The sequence below is a fragment of the Platichthys flesus genome, chromosome 2 (genome assembly GCF_949316205.1).
Source record: "Platichthys flesus chromosome 2, fPlaFle2.1, whole genome shotgun sequence".
Lineage (NCBI taxonomy): Eukaryota > Metazoa > Chordata > Actinopteri > Pleuronectiformes > Pleuronectidae > Platichthys > Platichthys flesus.
The window spans coordinates 22,798,307-22,818,034 of NC_084946.1; the positions used below are offsets into that span (position 1 = coordinate 22,798,307).

General features: G+C 42.0%; 2 protein-coding genes across 2 annotated transcripts; both read left to right on the forward strand.

The window, feature by feature from the left end:
- Positions 1 to 818: 818 nt before the first annotated feature.
- Positions 819 to 6,940, forward strand: capza1a (capping actin protein of muscle Z-line subunit alpha 1a). Its single transcript, XM_062406534.1, has 10 exons — positions 819 to 960; positions 3,566 to 3,629; positions 3,731 to 3,782; positions 4,112 to 4,175; positions 4,318 to 4,524; positions 4,602 to 4,681; positions 4,812 to 4,890; positions 4,996 to 5,067; positions 5,253 to 5,315; positions 6,064 to 6,940. The coding sequence occupies exons 1-10, from the start codon at positions 925 to 927 to the stop codon at positions 6,202 to 6,204; spliced, it is 858 nt and encodes a 285-aa protein (XP_062262518.1). The 5' UTR covers positions 819 to 924; the 3' UTR covers positions 6,205 to 6,940.
- A 477-nt stretch (positions 6,941 to 7,417) lies between these two features.
- On the forward strand, positions 7,418 to 19,618 carry mov10a (Mov10 RNA helicase a). Its single transcript, XM_062406544.1, has 22 exons — positions 7,418 to 7,698; positions 7,800 to 7,896; positions 7,985 to 8,157; positions 9,517 to 9,758; positions 9,842 to 10,097; positions 11,069 to 11,185; positions 11,281 to 11,443; positions 11,802 to 11,953; positions 12,047 to 12,217; positions 12,520 to 12,667; positions 13,207 to 13,368; positions 14,515 to 14,618; positions 14,747 to 14,844; positions 15,841 to 15,942; positions 16,426 to 16,519; positions 16,619 to 16,736; positions 17,248 to 17,439; positions 17,976 to 18,047; positions 18,170 to 18,295; positions 18,823 to 18,911; positions 19,111 to 19,229; positions 19,398 to 19,618. Exons 1-21 carry the CDS (start codon positions 7,583 to 7,585, stop codon positions 19,175 to 19,177), a joined length of 2,859 nt encoding a protein of 952 aa, XP_062262528.1. The 5' UTR covers positions 7,418 to 7,582; the 3' UTR covers positions 19,178 to 19,229; positions 19,398 to 19,618.
- The last annotated feature ends 110 nt before the right edge of the window (positions 19,619 to 19,728 follow it).

Below are 19,728 nucleotides of genomic sequence, written 5' to 3' on the forward strand. Positions count from 1 at the left end.
CATTGAGATATTTGCTTTGTTGTACTTGGGAAGGGAGGGGCAGATTATTAAACATTCTTCTACTTTCTGCACATTTTCATTCAAGATTTGACATTTTGTGTTTGCTTTTAAATCCCTTTGTTCGATCGATGAATGAGTCTGAGGTAGACTCCAGAACATTCCTCTGTGCTGCTCCTGTGGTGTCATCCAAGTGTCAAACACGACATTCAAATTCAACTCGAAACACAACATTTACACCATGTTTTCAGATTAAATGTGAGCAACCGGAAGTATTGATGCTAAGTGCCCCCTGCGCGTACCCTTGGACGAGAGCTTGTGTGCGGGTGTGAACATGAACACAGCTCCAGAGGAGGATAACACTGGACAATTGAGCTACAAACATGGTGTAAATGGCACGGTTTGAGTCTAATTTGAATGTTGGGGCTAACAGACACTTGGATGACCCCACAGGAGCAGAATGGAGGAATAGTATGTTTTATCCTGTTTTTTGTCTTTTTAAGGTTTGAGGAAGGAGTCACAATTTATATGATGATGAGGACATTTACATTTTTTTGGAGAACTTTCTCTTTGATACTGATTAAAAGGTCAAAACACTTGATGACGCTGAGGTGCACAACTGAAGTAACATCCACTGGTGGCCACTAATACATGCTAAAATCTACTGGAAGCTGCTAACTTAATTCAGCAGAATACCTTCAAACGTACAAGGGATATTCACCAAATTGTCCTTTATTCCAAATAAACAGAGCTTGACATTAGGTGCCCCTTTTTTCCCTCAGGCCACCCGGGCCCGCGGAATGAGTGTTGCCGGCCCTGCTGCACGGAGCCTGCCCACCCTCTCTCCCCGGGACTCGGAGCCTCTGGTGCGGGAGGAGTCAGTCGCTCACACGCCAGCCGCAGTCGCTTTGTTAACGCCGAGCCAAGATGGCAGACTTCGAGGAGCCCAGCGACGAAGAGAAGGTATCATTTATTCACACTGTGCTTGTTCTGCTGCTTGCATGTCTGTGTCCTGTAAATGGCCGCTGTGTGCGGAACCCGCTCCGCTCGGCTCAGCCTGTGTTTGACTTATTGACATCGCCTGACATTGTTCCCGAGCTAACAAATACCTGGAGCCAGTGAGGTAACCCGTGTCAAACTGGCCCCGGTTGTTTTGGTAGTCTCACATGCTGCTGCTTTAGCACGGTTCGGACTTTATTCTAACTTGAGGGAACGGGGAGCTAATGCTAGCCCGAAGCAAGTCGAGCTACTTCCTGCATTTACAGCGAAGGATCGTGACAGAGCATCGGCAGCGCGTCCACACCCACTGTCCACGAACTATACATCATACATCTAACACAGCGTATATAACAGTGATATGTCAGCTGGTGTTTACAGATGCAGCTTGTTTATAGATAGATAAATAGATAGATAGATAGATAGATAGATAGATAGATGTGTTACACTAGCAAGGTGTCAGGCACAGAAGTAAAATGTAAAGATATCTAAAAACTATTCGAAATGCAAGATCCAAAATATAAACAATGTAAATAATAAACACACATAGATAGATAGATGCTTTATTGAGACATGCCTGTGTTACAGCAGCAAGGTGCGAGGCCCACAACATAAACAAGATGTCAATATATAAGATCAAAATATAAACAATATATTTGTACGTAAAGGGAGACGCAGAGAGAGTATTGTACATAATGTATACACACATAGAGCGAGTGTAATGTATATGTTGTAGTGTTTGTCTACAATGTAAATATAGGTGTGGAAGGTGCAGGTATTGGCTGGGGTGGGTAGGGGTGGGAGAATCTGAAGTTGAGTGTTGTATACTGGTTTGTGACAGGTAAGATTTGGTGTACTGGTCCTTGTTGGGTCTCATGGAGAAGGCCCTCTGCTCTCGGTCCAGTATCTGGCCCGGATTCTTTTTATTTCGCACCTTCTCAGTGCAGATCTAGTCCGTCTTCCTGCAGCGCCGCCGTCTGCATCGTGCTGCTACTTGTTGTAAAGTAACGCTGTGCATTCCTAAAGCTGCTGGACTGGCCAAGGGGCTTCCAGCTCCCAGCCTCACTGCAAACCAGGAAATGATTGAAATCAGGGCTGAGGCGTACAGCCAACAGAAGTATCAAGATTAGAATGTTTGTCAGTGGCAGATGTCGGATGTTTCTAAATCATTTGGCCATGAAGGGGCCACAATTCATACAGGGAGGCCACTTGTATGACCAACATCGATGCTAAATCCCTGATTCAGGAAGGTGCAACTGATCAGAGAACGACAAACCGAAAGCACTTTATAAATCTGATCAATCATTTGTTATACCTCCTCATTGTGCTATATGTTGAACATATGTTATATTGTTATTTTTTTATTACCTGGCCGTAATTGCAATTTAACTTCAATTCGATATCTCCTTTTAACAGTGTCTTTATCAGATATAATCTCATACTGTAGATTTGCACGGTGGAGAATCATCGCCTGAGCCTGGAAGTGCTTCCTGAGCTCTGAATGGGCGATTCAGGATCATAGTTAATCTAGGTTAGTCATTGTAAAGCCCCCTCTGCCCCTTCAGCTGGATGGCCCTGTTTGTAGGTCAGTTCCAGCTGCAGCCCGGAGGCTCGATGTCCCTGTCTGCCCGACAGACGGCTTCCCTGTGATGATGGCCCATCACAGTGTGGAGGTGGCAGCACTGTGGGTCACTGGGATTCTCACGTAAAAAGAAGTACAAATTGTTCTGCCTGATGTAAACTTTGCTTCTTCTCAAAGGGAAACTAATCCCATGGAGGGCTGGGTGACGTGTCTGAGTCCACAAAACACTTCTGGGGTCTCAGGGGTAAACAGTGTGGCAGCCATATACAATACAAATGAAGGAAATGGCGACTACATCTTCAAATGTAAACAAAGACAGCAGAAAATGCCTTTAAACTGCTCCTGTGGTGTCATCCAAGTGTTCCAAAATTCAAATTCGTCTAGAAATGGTGTCATTTACACCGTGTTTCAAGCCTAAATGCACTTAAGCATTTTAAGTTATTGAAGTGACCTCAATTGTATTTGATTTAGCTGCAACACTCTTTATCCCTGAATCTCAAAAAGTGTTTTGTTGACTCATACACTTCACCCACCGCTCCATCGGCATAGTGGTGAGTAGATAGTGACTGAATTTTCATATTTCAGTGAACTATCCCTTTAACTAAGCCTGGCCTCTATCCTACCAGTCCTCACTGGCTGTCAGCACAGCACCTTCCACTGCTTCCTCGCTCTGTGGCTTTGACAGCACATGCTTACACTTGCATACTGGCTGCTAAGAAAAGCCCTAGGGGAACATTCCCTTCCTGCCATATAAGGAGTGGCCAAAAGGTTCATGAAGCCCTCAGCTCATAAAGTTAGCAAACTGCTCTCTGCCTCACTCTAGTGGTTATCTGCAGTTTTGTTTTACACTGTATCTCTCACTATGTGTGCAAGATAATAAATAGACGTTCCAAAAACAACAGGCCGCAGAGTTTAGCAGAATGCTGTGATATGATGATACCTGAAACTTCATCATGTTTAAAGTTTTAAAGAAAATGATTTTCTCTCTAGGTCCGTATTGCAGCTAGTTTTGTGATGCACGCTCCCCCAGGAGAATTCAATGAAGTCTTCAACGGTGAGCCTGACTTGTGAACGACATATTTAGGACCTTACTGTATTCACTATGTAAAAGTGAAAACGTAAATGCTTATCTCATGTTAATTATTTTACTTTCAGATGTTCGAGTTCTGCTGGACAATGATAATCTTCTCAGAGAGGGCGCGGCTCAGTGAGTTTTAGCTGTGTTTTGTGTTTTTACTGTATTAAGAATAATATAAACTATATTATTAATATAATAGTACTTTGTTATTATGTATAATTTATATTGAACATATTCTTAAACAGTTTCTTTCTATATATTTTGTATGATAATGCAATTTTTTTGCTTATTTCTTACTTTATCAACATACTTCCTGTTTTTATTTATTACAGTTCTCTAGATTTATAAATCTATCTATATATAGTTCTTGTTTGGAGCAACTGCGGATCAATAAAGTAAAATATGAATATTGTCTTATTTCTATGAATCTAACTTGTTTATGTTCTCCTCTGTTTTAGCGCCTTTGCTCAGTTCAACATGGATCAGTTCACTCGGGCCAAAATTGAGGGATATGACGATCAGGCAAGTTGTTCTCTCAAAGTATTTAGATCATTTGTTGTCCTTATTGAACTGAGTGAAGTTTCATCGCCTGTCTACATCAATTAAACAACTCTTATTAACTTACAATAGTAACACCAGGTTTCTCTGTCTGTTTCCCCCTCAGGTCCTGATAACAGAGCATGGAGACCTGGGTAACGGCCGCTATTTTGACCCTCACAATAAGATCTCCTTCAAGTTTCACCACCTGAGCAAAGAGGCCAGCGACCCCCAGCGCCATGAGGGGGAGGCAGCCCTGAGGTCCTGGAGGGACGCCTGTGATTCCGCCTTGAGCGCCTACGTCAAGGAGCACTACTCCAGTGGCGTGTGCACGGTAGGACCGCTCAGCCACTCTGCACTGCAGCTGCCGATGCACAGCGACGTCCACTCATCGTGTTTTATCTGCCGCAGGTTTACGGGAAAACGATCGACGGCCAGCAAACCATCATCGCTTGCATCGAGGGTCATCAGTTCGAGCCTAAAAACTTCTGGTAAAGTTGATAATGATCACATTGCAAACTTCTCAATCCAATTCAGTCTGACGGTGATGTCATTGATGTGTTATTGTGTTATGTTTTGTGTATGTTGTCAAATGTACTCATCTACGTTGTCTGCGCTCAGGAATGGTCGCTGCCGGTCTGAATGGAAGTTCAGTGTCTCACAATCTACCGCGCAGGTGGTTGGAGTTTTGAAAATACAGGTATGTTGAGTGATTGTGGAGATTTGTGCGAGCTTTGCTGCGAGGTTACCTTTGTGTCACTGTTTTGTGCATCTCCAAAGTGTGTATTTCTTCTGTTTATTCCAGGTGCATTATTATGAGGACGGCAATGTGCAGCTGGTCAGCCATAAAGATGTACAGGAGTCACTGACTGTGACTGTGAGTATTTTGATCTTCCACATCTACATCTATGAATTACTGTTATAAATGCATATTTAAAGTTAGTTTGTGATGGTAATGCAGAAGCAATTAGAATATAATTTTATGTGGACTCAATATGAGCATTTCATATTGTTCACGAGTGTTTAAATCATTTATTAACCCATTAGTGTTTGTTTTGGCAGAGTGAGAGCCAGACCGCCAAGGAGTTGGTGAAAATTATTGAGGATGCAGAGAATGATTATCAGGTATGTGTGCGTTAAGAGTCAGAGGAGCTCCCTCAGTATAAATGTGCATTTATACATTTTCATGCCTCCATGTTGGTGACAGTCATAACAAAAGGTTACTGTGACTGAATGTCTGTCTCCTTGTGAACGCCAGGAGGGAATTTCAATTCATCTGGCACTCTTATCCTCTTGGGCTCAAAAATGTATTCATTAATTATTATAAAAATTCAGGAAAGGATAAAATAATTAACTTATGACTCTTTATGTTCAAAGGTCAGCTTCACTCTAACATTATAATATTCTATATTCTGAATTAGCAAACCTGAAAAAAGCTAAACAACTGTTGCAGTTGTTATCTCTACATCAGAATACTTCAGATTTTAATTGAAAACGTACACTTACAAAATCATAGTTAGTTCAGAATAAAACTGGTCTCGCTTGCGATTCTTCTACAGCGTACACATTGTCTTTTTCTTGATAATTTCGACTCATCATAATAAAAATAAACTTTATTTATACAGAACCTTTCAAAACAATGTTCCAAGGTGCTCTACAAGTTAAAAATGAAAATTTGAAGGAAAACATCAGGAAACCATTAAAGGCAGTTTGAAGATCAAGCATCATTAGAGCACAAATACAAAACTAGTGTGGGAGCCCTGGAAGAAAAGGCCCATTCACCGCTGGTGCTCAGCCAAGATACTGCGCTTATCTGGAACTGACAGATGAAATCAGGATGCTTGTTGACCTGTTTTTCTTCTTTGATTGGCAGACAGCCATCAGTGAGAACTATCAGACCATGTCCGACACCACCTTCAAGGCCTTACGCAGACAGCTCCCGATCACCCGCACCAAGCTCGACTGGAACAAGATCCTCACCTACAAGATCGGCAAGGAGATGCAGAACGCTTAGAGGGCGGAGGCGGCGCCGGCCGTGGTTACGAAAGGCTGATGCTTGAGCAACGAGTGGGACGCGTTCCACTAAAAATAGACAGTGCAGCTTCTGTCAAGCACCAAGAGGAAACGCCTTTCATTCAATATGAAACTGAGTGATGTAACTGTGATTCACTTGTAAACATATTGTACATTATTATTATTCAACAAATAATGCCTTTTAGTGTCACTGTGAAAGTGTTGGGTCGATTCCCGCCATTCAAACTCTCACATACACACACAGTTCATCATCCCTCGGTGCTTCCGATGGACGCACGTCCTGCGAAAGCCATCTTCAGTTTCATGTAGCAACTAGTTTACTTTCTATAAAACACAACAGATATTCTTTAAGAGCTTCCAATACTTCTATAGTTCTTATTTTGTTAACAGAGGGCAAATGCTGTATGCAATTTAGATATGTTATCTGACTGGAGAGAGACTTGAAAGCATTTATGTTTTCCTCTAGTTCCACGATTAAACCGTAGATGTCTTTCTCTTTTTCTTTTCAATGGCCATATTTAGTTTTCCCTGTTTAAGTTCACTTATTTCTCTCTGTTATAGGGAGCCACTTTACTTTTCATGAATACTCCTCCTCCTCCCGACTGAGAACGAGTTGGTGCCCTCCTGCCTGTTGTTTACCTTTTAGCTTTTGCTATATTTTTTTATACAAACTGTAAGTGCATTTATTATTCTTGAAATAAAAATGTTGCAACAAATGTGATTCCAAGAAACGATCATTTGTGTTGTACATAATCGTTTTAGAGGGCGTGGTCATGATATTTGGTTTTTAGTTTTTTGAATTAAGTTACCACATCCGGTACTTGCCACTTCCAAGAGACACCTGGCACTTATTCAGCTGCGACACAGAATCCTACACACTGAAGAACAAGATTTTCACTCTTCAAACTTTTGAATATGACTACAACTTCATCGTTCTACGCTCATTATTCTAATTTTTGTTCTGTTATTGAATTGCAATTGTTGAATATCCAGTTCAGTTTATCATGCATTCTTTCAAACTAAATATTGTAGTATAACCAGCAGGAGACCCCTTATTGAGTGACGTGATTATGGTTACCCCCCCCCCCCAGTATGAGAGTGAAGTTATTGGATCATGTTTATCTTGTTTTCGGTGTCGCCACAGCTGTGCGCAGAGAAAGGCGCTATCTGCTCCACCCGATGCAAACTGCCTGTTGCAACTCGTCTTCTTTACCTCGGTGGCCAGGCGGCATCGAATCAACGTTTCGCTTACGACTTTGAGGAAGTTCGTATCGATTACTCAGTATCCTGAGACTGGAGCGAGCTGGAGAACGCCCCCTCGTGTCATTCCGCTGCTCCTCCAGCGACCTGCAGTCAGCATGTCCTCCGATCTCCACGGCTCGGGATGGAGGATCATCGATTATCTGAGAACTTCTGAGGAGGGGGTCAGCGTCCAGAGGCTGCGAGACTTCTTCTACAATGAGTTTAGAGGAAGGTAGGCAGCAGGACAGCAGTGTGTGTGTGTGTGTGTGGGTCTGTGTGTGGGGCTGTGATGTGAGACTGGGTTGTGTGTCACATCCTCGGTTGTGTTCACAGATATCACCCCAGCTTCTCCAATGTCCTCAATGCTCTGGAGAGGTCCAACAAAATCGTCATAGAGCAGAGCATCGTCTACGTGATGGATGGACCTCAGGTAGGATTGTTTCTGGTGTTCACTCCGGACTTGTGAGGACAACAAAGAAACACCAAGCATTGTGTTATTTTTACTTTCGCTTCTGTAGCCCAGAGATTACTGCGACCAGCGGCGGAGGCCTGGGGCCCCTCGGCGGCAGAAGCCCATCTGGGGCCCCGAGGAACCAGCTGCACCCTCCCGTTGCCCCTCCACCGCTGTATCCCCCGCGCGGACCCCCACGAACCTGGCCTCAAGGGTCCTGAAGGAGTTACAAGTTAACAGGTGAGGACACACTCTTTAATCTGTTCATTATTATGTCTTTATTAGTTTGTATTACTTGTTTTTAATAGAAATGTATTTTAAAAAGTCAGTCATGTGTTGCTTCCTGTTCCTCACACGCTCTGATGCTCTCCTCTCGATAATGAAATGAATATCTAGAAGCTTTAAGGAGAATGTTATAACCGTTCAACATTGTCAGTGACAGACTAAATTAGTTATTTGTTGATTGAGAAGTTTAATTCGGTGGCTATTGGAGCCCAATGCCCTGTAACTTGTGGAAGTTCTTGGTGAGAGAATTTGAATTCTCCCATCGAACTGTTTTTTTGTGAATTTATCAAAGCAGGAAATACAACAGAGAATATAAAGAAAAATAACAAAAGACTTTATCTCTCAACACCACAATGTGACCAAGAGGAGTTCCCTTCATGGTTACTAACCCTAACCCTAAACCACTATCGTCAGAAAAGGAGAAAACTTTTCCTCCGACAGCTCCGACACTACTCAATCAGCACTAGATCAGCGCCAGTGCTTTTGGTCGCAAATATGTTGTTTCTTACAAGGCCAAGGGAGCCTCATGCACAAAATGAGAAATAAAGTTCATGGAGCAGACAAAACATTACATACAAGGTATAGCAAACAGTAAATATTTCCAGTACAGGCGGTGAGTTATTCTCCCCTCGGCCTCTGCTCCTTATCTTCAATAATGGGGAAGTGTATCTGGGACTCAGATGTCAGATAACCTGCTGAGTCCCTGTATTTACAAAAGTCAGATTCAGGTAACACAGCCTGAATCAGACAGGAAAGTTATACTATATATACTGTACTATATATTATCTCTGCTCATGTATACAGTTTCTGCTGTGTAACCCGCCTCACAGTAGATTCACAAGGTTTCAGTCTCTGAAAGCTCCGTGACGTCAGAGCCCCAAATCTGAAACTCACTGAGCTTGACTCCTCCACAAAGACCTTGGAGAGGCCCTCGGCCGGTTTCTTATCTCCTGGGATTGTACGTCGCACTCTATTCACACACACACACACACACTTCACCTCTTCACTAGATCTGCATAGAAGAGCAAGCCAGCGAATAAAAGACAAGTACTGACAGATCTGTTTTATTTCCGAAGCCTCGCCAGGTCAAATTTCCACCACAAGAGATTCTTGGAAGCCGAGTTAGGGGACATTTGTGTTTTTAAGGTCATTAAACGTCCGTCTCTTGGAAGGATAGATGTTGTCATGTTTGTATTGTACATCTGAAAAAGCGCACAGGGCGTAAGGTCTCAGAACCTCTCCCAATATCAACCACCAGGATGCACAGAGTTTATTTCTATGCCAGTTCAACAGTACAGGCTTTCTCTCTTGCAGGAAAATGCTGATGGCCGACAAGAAGGGCATCGAGATCACCTCAACCCCGGGGTCAAGCGAGGGCAAGGTTCAGTACATCGCGGAATCCCTCAGAAAGACGTTCCTTATCAAGTTCCACATTGAAAATAAGGGCCGGTACGCCGTCAACCTCACCTACTACACTGCCCTGCTCAGGATCCGCTGCTTCACTCTGGAGGACGAGAAGAGAGTCAGCAGAGCCTCCCCCGTCTGCCTCAATCCTGGTGGGACAACATCTGTGTTTTGATTGAAAAGCATATGTACTGAAGAAGTTATTAATACTTACAGCTCCTCTTTATCTTTCCAGGAGGAAGTTATGAAGTTGTGGCTCGGTACAAGCTGAAATATCATGGATATTTCTCTGCCCTGATTTACTTTGAGTTCTTGCCAGTTGATACCAAATCGGCGCCTGAGCCCTTCTCCATCGTGAGGGAGATGGTCGCTGTTACCAGGACTCCTCTGGCTGAGGAGCTGGGGCCTGTGGCTCCTTATTACAAACCAGATCGGAGGATGGCACACAAGCAGGCTGCAACCATTTTAGTGCAGTCAGAGCTTCCTGAGAGGTAAGACAGTTAGAATCTGATTGTAAAGTTGAATGGCACAGAGCAGAGCACTTACCTTGCATTGAAGGCCCGACAGTCCCCTTCAATGCAATCGAGCTGCACCCCATCGCACACACTCATTGGTATCAGTCGTCTTAACAGGCCCGATTCTTTTAATGAAGATCCGTTTAATGATTCCCGCGGAAATTGGTGAAAAACGGCAAATTGCAATGTGTAAGGGAGAGAAGAAAGTAATCCTGGACTCATTTTTTATCTTCCACTGAAGCCGCTTTCAGACATGACATGCGGGTCAAATCTAGATCATTTGCCTCTGGGTTTTCCCTCAGTTTGCTTTGCACTCATGCAGAACACAGCAGGAGGTTCTCTGCACCCCCGTGTCGGCTCTTATCACCACAAACTCTCTTGTCGCCGTCTATTTCGCTGTCTTCTGCGTGTGTGTCATCACTTTTTCACCAGGATGTATTTGTTTTCTTTTAGTTTTTTTTTTTATCTTTGCGTCCGTCGCACGTTAGAAGCAACATCAAAGCCCCCCCCACACTCGCTCACACAGAGGGGGACCCCCCGGCTGTGTTCACACATCCACTCCTGTCACTGTGTTACTCAGACATCTGTGATCATGCATGCACTTCCTCTGTAGAATATCCGGAGGAACTGCATAGTTCCCTGCGCTTAATCCTGCTGACAGAGGCGAAAACAAAACCTCCTTAATCTCACATTTTAAATACATTTAAATTGAATTTTATGACCTGTTGTTGAAAAAATAGCGATGCTGCTTCAGGGAAATAACGTGTAGAAGTTCAATCAATCGCAGCAGGAACTCCTCTGTTACCCACTTCACCTTAATAAATATTTAATTAGGAGTTGGCTGAAGCAATTTTCTTCACTTGTAATTGAAATTGATCAACAAGGGAACTGTGAGTGTGTTCTGGTGATGCTGATTACAATCATGACGCAATGTTGCATGTTTTTAGGGTACTTAAATTAGGACACTTCAAGTACCCTCAATACCTAAAGAGACTGGCTAAACAAAACCTGAAGGACTCCGAGAACCTTTCCTCAGCTGACAGATCCAGACTGGAAACAATGATGTAAGAGAAATAACCAGCTGATTAAACCAAACCATGCCTGTGTTGGGTTGATTGTCTTTCTTTTTAAAACCTGGTGCCTGTGTTTGCCCCCCCAGGAGACACCTCAGGGGTCCCCTGCAGATGAAGAACTACTATCACCAGTTCAACCTTCTGCTGCACCTGGAAGAGATTCATGTGGAGGTGGAAATCGGGAAGTACGACCTCCACAATCAAACCATGACTCGGGACCAAAGCAACAGAAAGCTGCTCACGCTCAAAGTAAGACCAGCTCAGTTAAAACACGTTGCCCTACTGCTTCTATAAGAAGCTGAGTCTAGTACAGATGACTCAGACAGATTTGACTTATTCTCTCACTTTTTTCTCTGAGACATGAACTCCATATGTCCGGACATTGTCACTGTTTTTTTTTAAACGCGTGCACCTACCACTAGAGAGCAAATCTTGATATGACTTGTTTTTGGATGAGACCCATTCTCTTGTTTAATTGCTGCCTTTTGAATGATTTTTTATTCCGCTGATATATAATATAATCTTTCTGTTGTCATTGGCCTCTGAAAGCTTCCTAATATACTCTGAGCTCGACGTTATATATATATACATATTTTTTTCCCAACAGGTTCCTGGTGTTGCTGAGAATCGGCCATCTGTAATTACTGGAGACTGCCTGAATGTGTCCATATCTGGGGACACATCAAAGCCACTCCCTGTTTACCCTGGAAAAGTTCACAAAGTCGAGCTGGATAGTGTGAAACTGAGCTTCCCTCAGAAGTAGGCGTTAGATTCAAGATAATCATCTTCTTGAATCCCAGGAAAAAATGACCTGACCTCACATGTCCCTCTCACTGTGCTTCCTTCTCTCAGGCTGTTGGACGTATTTAAAGACAACATGGAGTTTGATGTGGAGTTTACACAAAACCGGTACCTTTTGAAGCTGCAGCATCGGGCGGTGGACTTGGCAGCTAAATACAACCTGGAAGCCGTGCTGTTCCCAACTGGTGCAGCAGCGACTAATCCCTCCCTGCGTACACTCAGGTCTGGTGTCGATACACAAGAAAAAACACACACACATACAAAACAAAATAACACACAAGGGTCAGAATGTAGATCTACTGCCCACAAAACTGCTGGTGCCGCAGACGTTTGCAAGATCCAGAGATACTTGAACTTACCTCAGTAACAGGGAATTTGTAACTCAACTTTATTTGAACATTTAGAGAGTGTTAAACATTGCTCAGCAGATCTACTTGACCACTGTCTTACATTATTTTATTTTGAATATCCAGCCAGTGTGCATGGTGTAAAGAATGTCCTCTGTCACTTTCTGCTATCTACAGCATGTTTGACAGGAAACTGGAAAATAACCCAGAGCAACGTGCTGCAGTCCAGCACATTGTAGCAGGATCGTCTAAACCAGCTCCTTATCTGGTGTTTGGGCCTCCGGGAACTGGAAAGACAAGCACTCTGGTTGAAGCTATGTACCAGGTATCAAGTATATGTAACTTTTAAAAATAAATGAAATTTGCATGCATAACAGGCTTATAAAAAAGTCTTTAATGTCATTTCCCGGTGTCTTAAAAAGTTGAAAAAAGCCAGATATCTGTTTTTTATGCTAAAATATGAGGATTTGCTTTCTTTTTTTTCTTAAATTTAAAATATTTTTTACCTTTACCAAATGATTAAAATATAGAAAATAATCAGAAGAGAATTCCAAAACTCAGTTAAAGGGCTCCTAATATTGAACATGAGATTATTTGCCAGATCAGACAGAGACATGGAAGACTGTGTTTTGTCTGTGCTTTGCTCAATGTTTTGATTGCATGATTTATTTTATATTTTCCCGTGACAAACACATTTTATCAACATAGTTATCATAGTCTGAATTCTGTCAAGAGTTGTTTGCGATCAAACGACACCCTGGAGAGGAAGATTCGCCTTCAGAGCTAAACACCTTTCAAAAATCCAGACTTATGTCCTATATCAATAACTTTGACTAATAAATTGGACTTTGCTTGCACTGTCAGGTCATCATGGCGGATCCATCAGCCCACATCCTGGCCTGTGCGCCTTCAAACAATGCATGTGACTTACTGTGTGAGAGACTGATGGTGCCCATGGATGGTCAACCGGTTCACCGCATGTACGCCAACTACCTAGACCTAAGGAGTGTCCCCGAGCACCTGCTGGTGAGCATCAGCAGAATTTTTAATACATAATTCATGAATAACTGTATCTTATTAACAAATCTGTTAATCTGTAGCTGTTATAGACTGTTTATGAAGATGGACAATATGACTTCTCACCAAAAGCCAAGCCAAAGTGCCTCGAACGCAGACTTGTGGCTGGCTGCTGCAGAGGCCATGATTCCTGCCTTGTCCATATTAGCATTTGGGACTCAAAGAGGCGTTCAGTCCTTTTAGGTCGTTCTTATCTCACTGATGTTTGCTAAAGTGCTCATGTTTCTGAAATGCTTGGTATAGTTAATAACTTGATGCTATAAAACCAGAGTGGAATGTCACAGCTGAGACTGACATTGGTCCCGGTGACGGATATTTTTCTTAATATCTGGATGGTGGGAGGAAGCGGTTGACAAACTATTTTGTATTTAGATTTAGTAAGCGTTTGAAGCCTTGACAAGAGACTTTTATGACTTGAATTTACATACAGCAAATGCTTTATGACTTGAGCTGTTTTATGGTCGGCACTGTTAGTGTTGAAATACGGTGAGACCATTTGTGACTTAATTACCCATCAAAGGAAGTAGTATATGTCTTCTTATCACCTAAGGAAACACATGTTAATCAGCTGCTAATGTTTAGATACCTCTCCTTCCCCCACCATGGAACATGTCTGGATTGGCTCAGAGGGACAGCCCTAAATCCTGCTATATAAGATGTGTGATTTTGACTGTTCTTCATCTTCACTCTGAGATCCTTGTGGTCTCCCTGTGTTGATCCTTTCTGCAGAAAGCCCCTTATTAAATACACGTAGATAACTTTGTTGTTTCCAGCCTCTTTTATCTCCAGATTTTCATCACAACGTTGAGAATAAAAAAACTAAAATCAAAATCAAAGAAATGTACACGTCAGTCACTCAGGCAAGAAGGAACACATGTTCTCATCACATATCAGGTTGACAGGAGTCATTTGATTAGTTGGTTTCTTGAAGAACAGAAATCTGTATGTGTGGAGCAAACGTGTCAATTCTACACAGCTGTGATAAAAGTCTGAGTTAAACATTATCATTCAAATGCTTTAATAAGAGGAAGAACAGATGGACCAAAACATTTCATCAGATGAGTTCATTTTTCTTTCTTCTTCTGACTCTTCCAGGATAATTGTAACTGGGATAAGAAACTGGAAGAATTTGTGTTTCCGGGAAAAGAAACTCTGATGAATTATAAAATCGTAGTCACAACTCTGTTCACAGCTGGCAGGTAAGAGCCGGTGTCTTATAGTTATTAATATTATAATTTCAGTAGGATTCTTTACATCAAGATTCATGTTGCACTTTCATCTTTACTATTGTGAAAATTTGTTTTTTGTGTATTTCTTTTTTGTTTAGAATCGTGTCTAGAGGAATCCCAGTCGGTCATTTCACTCATGTGTTTGTGGATGAAGGCAGCCAGGCAGTGGAGCCAGAATGTGTCATCGCTGTTGCAGGTAAATTACATTTTTCATTTCATTAGATGTAAAAAACCCATAGAGCTTCAACCTTGTGTTTCAACTCGCAGTTAAGGGCGATATGGGCCAAGGAAATAATCACTTTTTGGGGGGATGGTGACTTTGACTGCTCATGCAGTATCTCCCCTAATACAAGTCACAGAGAAATGGTTCTTATATCGTTTTAAAGCTAGGTGTGGAGATGTCAGTAAATTGTGATCACATAACCAAAAGAGAGAACGAGGGGAGATTATCCATTGTCTCAAATACGGTCTTAATATTATGGAACAGAGGTCTTCAACGTTTTCAGGCCAAGGACCCCCAAACTGATGGAGAGATTGAGCAGGGGCCCCCTACTATATATATTGTATAAAATTATGTTTTATAATAAACTGGGCCTAGTGCCATATATAAACATAGCTACCCTGTTATTGTGCATTCAGTACTAATATTCAAATATAACACAGGTTCATATATTCATGTTTTTAATTTAAACGTGCTAGGTGCAGGGGGCAATGACCCTGCCATTTATAAACTTACATCTTCCATACAACACTGAGCTATTAAAGTAGTTCACATTTTTTTTTTTTTTTAAACATACATGTAGAAGAGACAGTGAATTCTCAAGCCATCTGTGGATGGCACACATACTCCCACATTAGTGAGATGTCGGACCCTGATGGGTAGCACACAACTTATCTAACCTTGGACAGATGGTGGTTGTCAGGCAGAGGATCAAATCAGCCTCAAAATATTATCGGATGCATGTGAATATGTATTTAAAGACATTTAAATTTGAGGGAAAAAATTGGTTAGAAAATAAATCAAAAATTATAAAAATTACAAAAAATTGTCTCATCAACCAAACATTTAGCGACCCCCCCCTGCAGTACCTCTGCGGACCCCCTGTTGAAGACCTCTGTTATAGAAAATGACGAATATCCTCGTGAAAAGCGCTTGAATCTCATTGGTCAACGTGTTCATGCTGTGTCACAGGTCTGCTCAACCCAAAGAAGGGGGGTCTGTTGGTGCTGGCAGGAGACCCAATGCAGCTGGGACCCATCGTCCAGTCTCCTCTTGCATTGCATCATGGACTTGGTGAGACGTTACTTTGTCTGGATGCATTTCATCACACTGTGTTGCTCCGAACTCCAGGTCCTCTCCTGAAAGGCTCCAGAGGGGCTGCGTGTGGGAACACAAATGCCCGACATTCCTCTCACAATGACATGTGTCCCCAGAATGTTAGAATGCAGAAGGATCCAAAACTGCAAGCAAACACAAAAGTAATAAGAATATGTCAGGGTGAAACGAAGATTTCAAATTCGAGAGCTTCCGACCACACAGGGCTGTTGTTGTGCAGGAAACAAAAACATATGATTTCCTCTGCGTTAGTCGTTTCCTGCCTCCTGCGTGTTCGAAGCCAGACGCCACCAGTCACCTCAGCCCTCTGGACATTTCCCTGTTCATGTTCGTGTGTGAAAACGGCTTCTGACATAATGTGAAGATCTTCAACCACAGCTGGTTTGGTTTCATTTCCTCTCCCCTTTTGTCTTCATGGTTCTATAATTCAATGATCCGCAGGAGTTTCTCTGCTCGAGAGGCTGATGAAACATAAACACCTGTACAAGACGAGTAAAGACGCCCGCTATGTCACCAAGCTGCTGAGAAACTACAGGTTAACTCTCAGTTTTCTCTCGTTAAAGCTGCCTGTTAGCAATGAAGGAAGTTTGATGCTTAAAAACTCTTCTGCTTTCCTTGTTTTGTCCTCACTCAGGTCTCACGCTGCCATTCTGAAAATACCCAATGAGCTCTTCTACGACAACGAGGTGCAGGAGTTTGCCGACCAGTTGGACCGCGAGACGTACTGCAACTGGGATCCACTCCCGAAAGAGGTGTGGCCCGAGATCAATCAAGTTTGAATTCTGAAGTTATCGCAATAACTTTATCAGGAGTTCTGAAAATATCTGTACATGTTGATGACGAAGTACAATTCATTTATGTGAACTCTAAATGTATATGGCAGAATAAAAAATGTTGTCAGAGTTTTTGAAAAATATCCATTTAAGTGACTTAAAACATTGATTGCGTTTGGATGAGAAGCCCAAACACGGAGGAACATTTTAGTTGTGCAAAAATTGCATAGTTGTGGACAGGGCGTTAATCTCATGAGTGTCTCTTTTAATTAGCATGTCGTTATCAACACTCATGATCTAAGTTAATTGAAGACACCACCCACCTTCAGACCAAACTCACCAGGACACATTAGGCCTCATAATTTGGGGGGGGAAAAAATAAAAAATAATTACAAAATAAATCTAAATTGTTATTAGGATGAAGGGGAAAAGCACTGAGAGGTTTATTCAAAGTAAATAATTTAGGATCACTCTGTCTGTGCATCTACAGGGTTTCCCAGTGATCTTTCACGGGGTGATCGGGAAAGGAGAGAGAGAGGCCAACAGTCCGTCCTACTTCAACGTGGCTGAGATTGAGGTTATCGTCGACTACCTCACCCAGCTGATGGAAACACAAGAGAAGAACGGTCTCCCCAAACTCTCTGCGAAAGACATCGGCATCATCGCCCCCTACAGGAAACAAGTGAGACTGCAAATGTGTACAGTAGGGGTGTGGAGAGAAAGTTAGATTCAGTATTAAAGGAGACATATTATGCTTTTCTTCTCCTTTCCTCTAGTGGTCTTTTTGTGAATATAAAAGGTCTGCAAAGTTAAAAGCACAAAGTCTGTGGTAAAGGGAGCCTCTCTCTCTTTACATATGACCTCACGATGTCCCTCATTTACCCCCTAACGCAACCAGAGCTGTGTACAGACCGGACAAAATGTTTATTTTAACATTAACACCCTGTTTTGATAAGCAAGCTCCACAACTATGGAAGCTGAGAAGGTCGATCTCGGCTTTGTAGTGGCCAAAATCTCGTAGGTAGATGATGTGGGTTTAAATACGTTTTTAACACAAAAAAATACTCTTGATGTTACAGTCTCTGCCAAGTGTTTCAGACAGAGGCTGAAAAGAGGAGTGGCAGCAATGGACAGTTTGAGGATGTGATGTGTTATGTAAACCTTAAAGTTAAAGCACAAATTAAAATGCTGAGTTCAACATTGTTACTTTTCAAACAGGTTGAGAAAATCCAAAAAGCCCTGAAGTCTTCCGGGGCTCTGCGTCAGTGGCCTGAAGTCAAAGAGATCAAGGTACGTCGTGCTGCCTTAAGTACGATTCTCTCATCTGTTCATCTGAAATAAAATCACATTTTGCAGTTCAATCAATTATATAAAACAATTTGAAATAAGATATCTCTCTGCCGTGATGTCAGGTGGGGTCTGTGGAGGCGTTCCAGGGAGACGAGAGGAAGATCATCATGGTATCGACTGTCCGCAGCAGTATCAACTCCATCAAGATGGACAAAGACTTCAACATCGGATTCTTGTCAAATCCAAAGGTCTGAACCGTCCTACAGGGTCTTGAAGAATTTGAATATGTTCACCATCAATGTCGTTATTACCCCAGAGCATGAGGGCCACTTAAAGGGGGAAAAACTGTCTCTTTAAATTACCACTTCACTCTGATAGTATGATTACTTTTTATCATTATGTTACAACTTTATTGTCATATTATGAAACTTTTTTATCATCAAATTCAGCTTTATTCTCATATTATTAATTTCCCCTCATTTAATGGCATGTTTATTCTCATAATATCATGATTTCATTTTGAAATCTCAAAATATGTCTTCCTTCAAAATGGCCCCAACACACCATCGTAAATTATTTCTTCTGTTTTTTTTTTTAATGATGTATCGGCATCATCGCCCCCTACAGGACACAAGTGAGACTGCAAATGTGTACAGTAGAGGTGTGGAGAGAAAGTTAGTTAGTTAGTTTAAAGGAGACATATTATGCTTTTTCTTCTCCTTTCCTCTTTTTTTATCTTCTTTTTTTTTTTTTAAATGATGTATTTATTTTGCAGAGGTTTAATGTGGCTGTGACGAGAGCCAGATCCCTGCTGATTGTTGTGGGGAACCCTGAGATCCTCACCAAGGACCACACCTGGAAAAAGTAAGTCAGGGCAGGGCCCGGGGGACGAGAGAAAGTTACAGTACAACAAGAGTATTCACAAGTATATCCTTGAGGTCTTTAAAGCTGCTGTTCTGCAACGTTTGATATTTTCTCTTTCAAGTTTCACATTTCCTTTATATGAGCACCTTAAAGACGTATCCATCATTTTTTTATTCATTTGGATTGTTTCTATTTACAGGTTCATCAGCTACTGTGTGAAGGAGAAGGGTTACACTGGATGTGACCTGAAGGATGTAGAGAGCTAAGATGATCTTATGTTGAGTCTGGCACCTCTGAACCTCTGTGTGGATTCTGATGGTTAGTTGATTTGTAATCTCTGTAAAAAACTGTGATTGCCTGGATCATAACTACAGTTGAGATACTAATATGTTGTACTTGTATGAGAACAGAATTTGTGTTCGGGTTTATACAACTTGAGAAATTCAACTTGTGTCTTTTCTGCCTGTGTCTCACGTCCTGTTACAGATGAGAGCCCCCCCCCTCCAGCAGCGTGTGGATCCATAGTGGAAAACAGAAAATCTGTAGTGACATCACACACTGCTAATACACAGTATTAGTTTTTTTTTTAAGGTTTAACCACATAAGCATCACTTACTACTGTACTTCAGTAACCTTCCTACCAGCAGTTTTGCATATTTTTATGTTAATGCCAAAGTGAATCAGTAAATCTGGTGTTTGACTTTTCACTCTTTGTCTCACGTGACTTTGTCTCTTCGGTGTCTTTAAATAAAAGTGCAGCAAGTTTCGATCAGCTGGAACAAATAATTGCTGCACACGAGCAATTCCTGTTCAGGGT

Bases quoted from the DNA above. Each gene is read 5' to 3' on its own strand.
- capza1a (XM_062406534.1), top strand. From the start codon at position 925: ATGGCAGACTTCGAGGAGCCCAGCGACGAAGAGAAG. The intron at 961-3,565 runs GTATCATTTATT...TTTTCTCTCTAG, and splicing joins AGCCCAGCGACGAAGAGAAG to GTCCGTATTGCAGCTAGTTT. The intron at 4,891-4,995 runs GTATGTTGAGTG...TGTTTATTCCAG, and splicing joins TTGGAGTTTTGAAAATACAG to GTGCATTATTATGAGGACGG.
- mov10a (XM_062406544.1), top strand. From the start codon at position 7,583: ATGTCCTCCGATCTCCACGGCTCGGGATGGAGGATCATCGATTATCTG. The intron at 7,699-7,799 runs GTAGGCAGCAGG...TTGTGTTCACAG, and splicing joins TACAATGAGTTTAGAGGAAG to ATATCACCCCAGCTTCTCCA. The intron at 18,296-18,822 runs GTCTGAACCGTC...TTTATTTTGCAG, and splicing joins GATTCTTGTCAAATCCAAAG to AGGTTTAATGTGGCTGTGAC.